At 44.8% G+C, this 10,842-nt stretch overlaps 1 protein-coding gene across 1 annotated transcript in view; it reads right to left on the reverse strand.

The window, feature by feature from the left end:
* PLCXD2 (phosphatidylinositol specific phospholipase C X domain containing 2) overlaps window positions 1-10,522 on the reverse strand; it is a 49,171-nt gene extending 38,649 nt beyond the window's left edge. The window contains exon 1 of the mRNA XM_077884298.1: window positions 10,181-10,522. Within this exon, the coding sequence (XP_077740424.1) occupies window positions 10,181-10,343 (163 nt within the window). The 5' untranslated portion in view covers window positions 10,344-10,522. The remainder of the gene's footprint in view (window positions 1-10,180) is intronic.
* Window positions 10,523-10,842: the final 320 nt, after the last annotated feature.

Below are 10,842 nucleotides of genomic sequence, written 5' to 3' on the forward strand. Positions count from 1 at the left end.
CCCACCCCGATAAGACTTCTTAGTTCCAAGATAATCATGTTTTCTTTAACAGCTTCTCAGTTTCTAACACAAAAATGAGAATAACACAAAGGTTTAGAGGAAAACATTCAGGGTAGAAGAAAAAGCTATATTAAATTAAATATTCTACAACAAAATTCTCCTGCTTTTATTAAGCTTTCTGGTATAACCCAAGATGTGAGTGAAATAAATGGTATTTGCCTGGTAAAGTTACTAAATGTTTCCATTTCACAGCTGATTTGTGCTGTAGTGCACAGAGCTAACCTCAACTCCCACCCCCAAGCTGCCAATATGGTTGAAGAAATTATTAAACAAGACGCGATAGGATTCATGCAGAACAAGCTAACAATAGATGAGCTTTTGAGGGTCTCTTATCTGGGACTAGAAATTCTGGATAGAGTTCCTGAACAAAGTAAAATTTTAGTTGAAATCTAAAGAAAAAAAACTATGAAAAGAAGAAAGACACTAACTTCAAACTCAAATCATCATATATTGGAAATAGTAGCTGTGGGTGAGGGTAGGGGATTGGGCAAATTGTCAAAAGACTGAGCTCTGAAATAATTTCCACTAGGCACTGTCTGTGCCCTTCTCCCAATTCTGATGTCCCACAGGTACCTCAAACTCAGGGTGCCCCAGCTTCCCTCCACCACCCCAACCCTGCTGCTTCTCCTGTATCCCTATTCTCACTCTCTGATTAATTGCCAAGTCCTGACGATACTTCCTCCGATCGATTTCCTGGGTCTTCTCTCTCCCTTCGTCCACACTGTCACTCTCCTCCTCGGGCCAGCATCCCCTCCCATGTGGATGGCCTCATCAACAACCTAACCAGTCCAGCTGGCAATAGACCTCCCAGTTCCAATATACTTCATGGACTGTAGCCAGAGTGGTCTTTCCAAAGCATAGCGCTGACTTCGTCATTCACCTGCTTATCGTCCTTCCCACCACTGCTGAGCTGAAGCTAAATGACTTTAACATGGCTTATTAGACCTCCCTGGGTCATGCCACTCACTCCTTGCCCCTCTCCTCCCTCCAACCTAGAGTACAACTACTGTGAGCATATCGGCTTGTTAAGTGGGCCATTCTCTCTTCGAGGTCTTCACCCATGTTATTTCCTCTCCCAGAACGCTCTCATCATTCCCAGTGCAGTTTATTCATCACTTCCTCTAAAAGGCATCTCTGGACACTCAAGTCTTGTTAAAGATGCCAGTGCCATATGCTTCTTCCAGCAGAAACTTCTACCTCCCCAATCATCCTACACAGTATATTGTGTTATAACTACTTGATTTGTTTTTTTAAGAACAGTTACTCATCACATGCAATATAACTTGATTAAATGCCCATTTTTCTAGGGCATCTGGGTGGCTCATTCGGTTATGTGTCTATCTTCAGCTCAGGTCATGATCTCGAGGTCCTGGGATCGAGCCCCACATTGGGCTTCCTGCTCAGCGGGGAGTCTGCTTATCCCTCTGACCCTTCCCCCACTTGCGTGCTCTGTCAAATAAATTAATAAAATCTTTTTTTAAAAAAGTCCATTTCTCCAACTAGGTTGTAAGCTCTTTAAAGGTGCGAACTGTGTGTAATGATCATCACCGAATCACCAGTGTCTAGGAGAGGGCCTGGCATATGAGAGGAAATCAATATATATGTATTAAATAGAAATGAAAGAAGTAGTAAGTTTCTTATATCTCTCCTCAGCATTCCTTTTTTTTTTTTTTTAATATTTTATTTATTTGCCTGAGAGAGAATGGTAGGCAGAGGGAGAGGGAGAAGCAGACTCTCCACTGAGCAAGGAGCCTGATGCAGGCAGGACCCTGGGATCACGACCTGAGTAGAAGGCAGATGCTTAACTGATGGAGCCACCCAGGCACCCACCTCTCAGCATTCCTAATAACTGATATGGCATTTTGTTTCTCTGCACCCTTATGCAGTTATCTGGGGGCTTTTCACTCATTCCTGATCAAGTCATTTCAACGGCCGTTTTTTACCCTGGGATGATGTTTAAAGTTTAATCTTAGCATGACACAGAGGACTCATTAGCCTAATTTTTCAGCCTCATCTCTGTTCCTCTGTTTAAATGAAATCTAAGTTCTGACCACGCCAGACTACTTGGGTTTCTTCAAGGTCACCCAGATCTCTTGCTCCTTGGTACCTCTGCATTGTGACAACCTTCCCTCTACCTGTTAACACCTGGCTATTTTCTATGTGCTCTTTCTGATTCAATCCAAGGCTCATTTCCTCTTGAAAGCCCAATCTACCAGGCTTCCTGCCTCGTCCCAGTAATGGAATTGGGAGTTGGCTTTCTGAGTGTTACAGTACCCTATGTATTCTTCTTCATAGTGTTTGAATTTTAGCTTTCTTCTCTTGTAACTTTGAATTCAGGTCATTGTCCTGGCAGGAGGTACCCATTATATGAGCACTGGCAGAAAAAAATTACAGGTGCTTGTTGACTCCTTTTGCTATACGTAATGAAAACCAAAAGAAGCAAAAGTTCAGGAAGGAGGGATGCTGTCTTCATCTCTTTGACCTTTTTTTTCATCTGGTTTCAATTATATTTTATAAGAATATTGCTTTCAGCACATAAGCCTTCAAATCATACATGTTCATAAAATATTCATCTCAGTCTGACAGAGTCTAGGAATCATTCAGTTCCACCATTCCTGCAGACTGCTGTGCACTCCAAGACATTAGCATTACAGGGTCCAAACGTTTCCTATTTCTTCTTTTATTTTGATATTTGTAGGTCTGTACGGTGAAACAAAATAGTGACAAAATGTTCTCTGGAAAAAGATAATACCTTACAACCAACAGTTCTGGAAAAATTGGAAATTAAAGGAAAAAAACACCTGTTATTCTTTTAGAAAATTCTAGCTGCTTAGTAGACTATGAATCCAAGACCGCTGATACTTCATAAGTAGCACAACCTACACATCCCCTTAGAGCAGTGCTGGCCTCTGTGGCCAAACCCACGTTATCCTGGAGCTACTAGAGACCTACTAATGTAATCCTCCCAGGTACTGTTTGATTCTTATGGGAGCTCAGCAATATAATCCAAATTCTCAGAGCTGTGAGAAGCAGAGCGTGTAACTCAGCCAGGCGTGTAACTGCTCAAATCAGCACCGTCACAGTTCTCCTCTACCTCGGTATGGTTCTTGACGTGTGTTCAAATCCTTTCACGCACACAAACACACCCACCTACTACAAGGTCTATAAATAATCCCTCCTCTGCAGGCCTGGTTTGAAAACTCTAATTAGGGTTACTCAGCATTTGTAAAGAGGTTCAAGCTTTTCCCAAAGGCAAAGCATTTCACTAACAGTTACTTCTCTCTGCCTGGATTTAGTTCTCAGGAGCTAGGGGGAGACTGGAACCAACCTGTCTCCTGGTGGGGGTGGGGGTGAGGGGGGTAGTCAGCTCAAATCTGTGATAGAAGCCAACTGTCAGCTTCAGAGGCACATCTGAAAGAGCAGCATGCACGGGAAGGTGGCAGGCTCCTAGGATTTGAGATGTCCTTAGGCATGTTTTGCAAAATCTTCATCAAGAGAAAACAGCAACAGGCATTAGAATCTGGGCTCTCCTGAGGTCATAGCTCAGTGTGTGTGCTCTGGGCAATGGGTAATATGTGTGTGTTAGTGTGTGTGTTGGGGGCCATGTGTATGTTGCCAGGGATTGTGAGCCTATTCCAACGGCTGGGGAAAGAGTTATAAGGTATGTGTAAAGATCAATTCAAAGGAAAAAAAAAAAAGATCTATTCAAAGGAAAGTATTTTGGAACATCCCTACTCTTGAGCTGGGAACGAGACTGGGTTAGAAGGGCGAGCAATGGGGAAATGAGCAGAGGAGGAGCAAGTTAACAGTATGCCCCTGTCACAGAGAGTTGCACTTTTCCCAAAGGCTTTGGATGGTTGGAGGTGACAGGGTTTGACAGCCGAATTTGGGATGGGGGACACAGTAAGGAGCTAAAGAGGATTTTCTGGCTCCCATCATCAGCTGCCCTCATGCTGCACTTAAGCCTCCCTTGGGACCCACATCCTGGGCAACTTGCCATGTATCCTCCCTTAACTGGAAGTCCCCTTGAGGGGGTGACCATTCAGGTTATCCTGATCTGATCAGAGAACACTGAGCCACACGGCTTAACTGGAAGGTCATCTCCCTAACTGGACTGTAAATTACCTGAGGGTATGCATTGATCTTATACTTCTTTTTGGTTGTGCAGTCCAGGTGCAGGTTTTTAATAAATCCATCATAATTAATTTAAATGACACATTATTTTGTGACAGGAACTCTTCTAAGCCTGCTATATGAATTAATTTATTTAATTGTCACATTAACTAAATGGTGTAGTGCCATTACTATCTCTGTTTTACAGAGAAGGACTATAACACAGAGAAGAAGTAAATTTGCCCAAGGTCACAGTCCTGAGGCAAAGAGCTGAAGTTCAAATCCAGGCAGAGTGGCTCTCGCATTAATGCTCTAAACCGATCCATGGTTTGTTCTGCTTCCTGCAGACACATGGGATCCCTGAATTCCTTGTGGCTTTTGCATGATTGGGGGGCACCAGTGGGGAAGTCTAAGGAAGTGATGAGCCTCCTTAAAAAAGACCTACTGATAAGAACACCAAAGTCATAGCTTCTTTTTATTCCTCACCATGGCCACCCAGAGAAAAAATGAAAAACACCAAAAATGTACTCCCACTTAAGATTCTATTTTGGTTCCAGAAGACTGTTTTTTCTTGATTGGGTCAGCCGTGGTAGACTCTGCTTGATCCTTGGTTTTCCACAGCCTCAAATCCTCTAGGAGGATGGGTTTCTATCTAGGGCCAATTCATGGCTCACGCTATCCGCAAAGTGGAGCCTTTGACTTCTTGTTCCACAATGTATGTTACGCCCTTTTGGGTCTCCAAATCTCTTTTAGAGGCACCAGACCTAATAAAACTTCCAACAGCAGGATTTGAGTCATGATCCCTTCATCCTGCCCCCGTCGTAACCTCATTGTCCATATGTCACACGTGTAGGAAGTGAGAAGATCTACAGAACTCATGAAGTGGTCAAAGGCAGAACTGCATGGGGCAAGGATAGAATTCCAGAAAGGTCAAAAAGAAGGGGATGGCCATCAGGAAGATGAGAAGAGAGAACGGTCTGGGAACTGGAGAGCAGTGAGGAGCATCTGAGCAGGGGTTGACACTGGAAAGGGAGAGGCCAGGTCAGTGGAAGGAAGGTGAAGAGGGGAACAAGAAATGAGAGCCGGCTGAGGCTGAGGCCAGACAGGAAACATGAGAAGCTCAAATGTGACAAGGGAAGGGAGAAGGCAGAAAGGATGCGGGAGAAAGAACTGTTCCTAGGACACAGGTTACACAGAATCCTGCCTCTCATTCTCCTGACCATTTTGCTCTGCCTCAGAATTTTCATTTCCAATGGGGCTCAGTGATGAGCCTTTATCTAGAGCTATGGGAATATTATGCAGAAGTAACAAGACATGGTTGGAAAATGTTCAGGTGTCTTCATATGGCTTTTTCGCCAGGTAAACCTAACTAATCCATTCAGTTTAGCTCTGATTGCAATTGAACATGAAGGCAGCTGCAAACAAGCCACTCTCCAGCATCCTTACTCTCTGGCTCCTTGCTTTCAATCATCCACTTGTCACCAAGGACCAAGCTGCCACCCCGTACTAGGACCTAGGATTATAAAGAAAAAGAAGTCATACTCTCTGAGTGCAAGTTGCTCACAGATGATGTAGAAGACAGCCAAAAACCACAAGGTGCTCAGAAGTGCTATGATAAAGGAACAAAGCATTACAGAGAGGCAGGGAGAAAGCCCTCCAACCATTTCCCATATACCCCCACTCCTTAACTTAACTGGTTGATTTTATCAGGAAAGTCCCCTTCCAACCCAGATTGCCTGCCTAGCCTTGATATTTTGACCATTCTCCAAATCTTGGGTCAAATGTCATATTTTTTCAGCAAAGTAGTTCCTAATCTGAGAAGTGGGAATTAAGCAGGAATTTATCTTTCCATTCTATGTGCTTCTATAACACCTTCTTTATATCTCTGTTTTAATATTTATCCTAATTATTTTTAACTATATATAGTGATTTATATATTTAAAACCCTAGATCGTAAGCTCCTTCATACTAGGGTTTATGCCTGATTCAGATTTGGGTCTCCCCCAGGCCTGAGCATGGAGGTTTCTTAAAATGTACTCAGGGTTAGTTTATTTAGAGTAATTAACCTACAATTCCTTTTAGGATGCTAAAGTGAGAGGACCCTGCTTCATTCTGGCTGTTGTGAGTACTTGTTTGCACATGCCACAAATAATTTCTTGTTTTACAGAGACATAAAAGAACTGGCTTTTAGACCTAAAATGATTCATTCTTCTCATCTCTTTTCACGTTTGGACAAAGAACGCGTATTTTAAAAAAAAGCCTCCAACTAATCAAAGAATTTTTAATTTGGAGAAGACTCTATATTTCATTTAATCTCATATCTTAATTACAAATGAGGAAACTAAATCCCAAGAAATTCAGATACTTCTTCAATATCACACAGCCAGAATCAACAGTATCGAATTTCTCAAGTACAAGGCTTTCTTCAATAGACCAAACAGTTTACCTTCAAGAAAAAGAAGGGGAAAGCATGGCTTAAAAAAGAAAAGAAATATACTAAAATATAGAAAAAGAATTCACTGAAAACTATACACATGATAGCAAATTTTTTTCCTATCAGCCCATTTGCCCATAAAGAATATCATGCTTCCACTAACATCAGTGAAAATGTTTGTAAAGCTTTACTTTAGGGCAGCCTGGGTGGCTCAGCAGTTTAGCGCCTGCCTTTGGCCCAGGGTGTGATCCTGGAGACGCGGGATCCCTGCATGGAGCCTGCTTCTCCCTCTGCCTGTGTCCCTGCCTCTCTCTCTCTCTCTCTCTCTCTCTCTCTCTCTCTCGTCTCTCATGAATAAATAAATAAAATATTTTTTTAAAAAAAGCTTTAATTTAAAAAATCTGACTTCTGCAATTTCCAGATCCTTTACCCTTGGGGTCTCCAATCTAAAGAGTTGGCAGTGAGATTTGTTCTGAGTTTCTTCTCCACTATATTTCAATACATTTGAGTGATACTGGCCATTAACAGGTGCTCTTAACAGTTGTGTAAGTAAAATAATACATCAAAGCTTTGCTGAGAGGCGCACATTCACACATGTTCTCTCCCATCACGACTTAGGCAAATGCGGCAGATGCACTCAAATTTAATGTAGTTTACTCCATCTCAGTTCTGCTGTTGTTGCCAGAACCCTTGCCTTTTCCCTGAACTTCTCCAGGTCAATGCTGCCCCCCCACCCCATCCTGGACAGATCTGACACAGTTTTACAGACACCTGATGGCTAGCACACAGGAGCACATGTGTGCATGCACACCACACAAAATAGGCCTAAGCAATAAACTCAAATTTAAAACTTCCTGGGTTCCAATTCTAAACAGGGCTATATATATATACATACATACACACACACATATTGTATATATAACACATATAAACATATATAATTGTAAACATGGAAATACATATATTACTCAGATATATAATATATACACATATATGTCTGTCTCTATCTCTTCACAGTGATACATAACCACTCAGATAAAGAACACCTAGTCTTAAAAATTATTTCATTTGCAGCAGAGGACAGTCTGTGAAAACTGTTTTAGTTAAGAGACTACCACTCCCTCCCCCAGGAAACACACACAGCTGCTCTGCACTCCCCCAGGCCCCCTGAGGGGCACAGGGATAGTGCAGGGCTTTTGGAACCAATGAGATGGGGGCTTAAATGTTAGTTCTGTTATTTGCCATTTGTGTGATCTTAAAAAAGATTACTTAGCCTCTGGACAACACCACTTTTCTATTTCCGAAATGAGGATATCAGTACCTATCTTGGAGGTGTAGAGACCTGAGGTGATGTTTGCCAGTGGTAGCACTTAGTAAAAAACTATTATGATGAAGGTGATCATGAAGGGGAAGAGGGAGAGGGGAAATGAGGGAGGAAGATGATGGATTCCGCTTCCTGAATGCCTTCTGTATTTCAGAATTTCTCCACAAGGCTTAGCAGAACTTGACTGCTAGTCATTAGCTAGGGAATATTAAGCTTGAGGGAAGGGAAAGGAAATTGGTGTGTGTGTGGGGGGTGCAGAATTGCGTGTGGGGGTTCCATAAATGGCTAGCACTACATGTGATTCTCCTGTGTTGCACACATACACGCATACGTTCATGTCCCTTCCACTGCTGGGAAGAGGGCACTCACAGAAGAGAATTTAGCATGTTGAGGGGTCAAGGTCATTTTTTTATTTTTCTTTCTTTTTCTTTTTCTTTTCTTATCTTTCTTTTCTTTTTTTTTTTTTTAATTTTCCTGCACAGAAGGACCAGACTTCACAAAGTAGGGTGAACAAATTCCCATGTCCTCCATGGTGACTAATCATATAGCATTTCTAGTTACAGCAGCAGGCTCTGGCTCTTTGCCCCCTTCCCCTGGCAGTTCTAGTAACTGTGAGGTACCCTATAGATTGCAAGAACAAATGCCCAGCTCCTTTCTGGAGTCACGGTGTCAGAGCGCACAGCCAAGCCACAGGCGGAGCTGCTGCTGTGGTTTGACCTGCCCGTCCAAAGTCCAACAGGAAGGAGGAAGCCCCAACCTACCCGGACGTGCCCTGAATGACAGAGCCATTTAGGCCAGCCGAAGATGCCAGGCTGTTTGCAAACACACACTACCTGCCATACCACATGACCAAACAATTCCACTGGAAAGCCTGAAGACAAATGACTAATGTTAAAAGAAGCCCGTGCATCATTTCAGTGATGATTCCACAGGCATCAATTAAACATGGAAAAGACCTGTTCTGAAGCATGACCATCTGGCATTTCCCAAGGAGCCACAGCCAATGGCTGATAAAACACCAGTGATCATAACTATAAAGACATTTAGCAGCCCTCTCCTTGCTCAAAAGCAACAAGAGCTCATCAGGACAATGAACCTGGAAGACCTCCAAAAGAAGAGGCGAGTAAGGAAAAGGCTGCATCCGAAGCCAGCTCTGCTCTTCCTCATGCATAGAAAGCAAAGATCTGGGTTGCATGAGGTCATGCAAAAAATCAGACTGCTCCCAAGGATGCTTGGGAGTTTGTCTGGTAGTCCAGGGGTGAACGTCAATTGTTATGTCTCCAGGTGAGAGAGAACATTGGCAGTAGTCCATTCCCTGCTCCTAGGGGTGCTTTTCAAGTACAGGCATCTGGGGCTTTGCCCAGAGCAGCAGACCCAGATCACTGTAGGCCAAACATCCTTCCCTAGAAACCATTACTTCACCGTTTTTGAGTGGAAGCAAGAGGACAAATTTAACGAGAGAGATACCAAGGCTTAAAACCCCTGGGAGAGAAACAGTGGCTGGAGCAGAAGTGCTCTTCAAGGCTTCGGTTCTGGATCAGTCAGGCAGACACCTGTGTGTATATATAGACAAATCTTCAAACACCACCTCATCACACCTAATGACTGCCTGTGACCTCTGCGGAGCATCTGTATTCTCTACTTCTGGCTTTTCCAACAGCACAAATATGGGTCTTTACACTCAGTCCTGGTTCTCAATCTATTCCCTAATGCTAGTCTTTGTTTGTTTGTTTTTTTCCGACAGGCAAGGTCAGATAAATGAGAAAGAAAATACTTTTCAGTTTTAATTTTGATCCAGATCTAAAATTGTTAAATGACTTTTTATTCATCACTCTCCATCTCTCCCCTTTTTGCCTTCAGTGATTCAGGTAAATGCCCTCTCCCCTCCGCTCCCCCATCACGTGGCCTGGTTCCCCCAGGAAGAAAGTCAACATTCTTAGAATGAGGCTATCAAGTAAAAACAAAACAAACAGAAACAGAAAGACGCAAACAGACAGACAAACAAACAAACAAAAAAATGGTGCTTCCATTCTCCCCGGTCCCTTTGGCCAATGATGCGGTGTGCTTAAATCCGTTTACAGCAGCTGCTTGGGTGTTAAGTTTTGGGCCGTCACTGAAGAGGTTTACTAAGGTCCCTGCCAATTGTCGTCGCAGCACAACAGAAAAGCAACCCAAGCCCTTAGTAACGACGACACTACAATGGCAGAAGCAAACGGGGGTGGGCACAAGTAGGAAGAGAAGAAGAGTACCTGGGATTGCCAGATTGGAAAGGGGGACGTTGTGGAGGTGAGCGGGCAGCGAGGCCATCCAGTCGGCGTTGCAGACCTCCGATGATGTCTTTGTCCCGCTGGGGTTGGGGGAGCAGATGGTCCCCATCCTGAGTTTCCTCCTTACCTTCCTAACTGCTAGCATCCCTCTTTGTCAGTCAACAAACTGCCCAGGCTCAGCTCGGTGCCACTCACTCGGAGAGCATCGTGGCCCGTCGGGGCCACCTGGGTCGGGCCAGTCTTGCAGAAAGACCTGCCGGCCCGGGACGCGGGGCGCAGAGGTGGCCCCCCGCCCCCCCCCTGCAGCCCTGCAGCCCCGCAGCCCCGCAGCCCCCGCCCTCGCCGGCCCAGCCGCCCTGCCCCTCCCCTAATCTGCTCAGAGCTGGCTCCGTTAAACTTCTTACGTGGCCCCCAGGAGCCGGGGCCAGGTAGGCCCGGGGCAGCCACGCCCGCAGCCGCTCACACGACAGGTGCCCCCGCGCTCACGGCCGCGCCGGAGGGTCGGTGCCCCGCGAGCGCCCGGACGCGACCTCGGCGGCCAGACCTGCGCCCGGGTGGGCGGCCCCGGCGGGCGCGGACGCTGCGGCCCCTCCTCCTCCTCCCCCTCCTCCTCCTCCTCCTCCCCCCGCGGCTTCCCGGCTCAC

This window comes from Canis aureus, chromosome 35 (assembly GCF_053574225.1).
Source record: "Canis aureus isolate CA01 chromosome 35, VMU_Caureus_v.1.0, whole genome shotgun sequence".
NCBI classification, from domain to species: domain Eukaryota; kingdom Metazoa; phylum Chordata; class Mammalia; order Carnivora; family Canidae; genus Canis; species Canis aureus.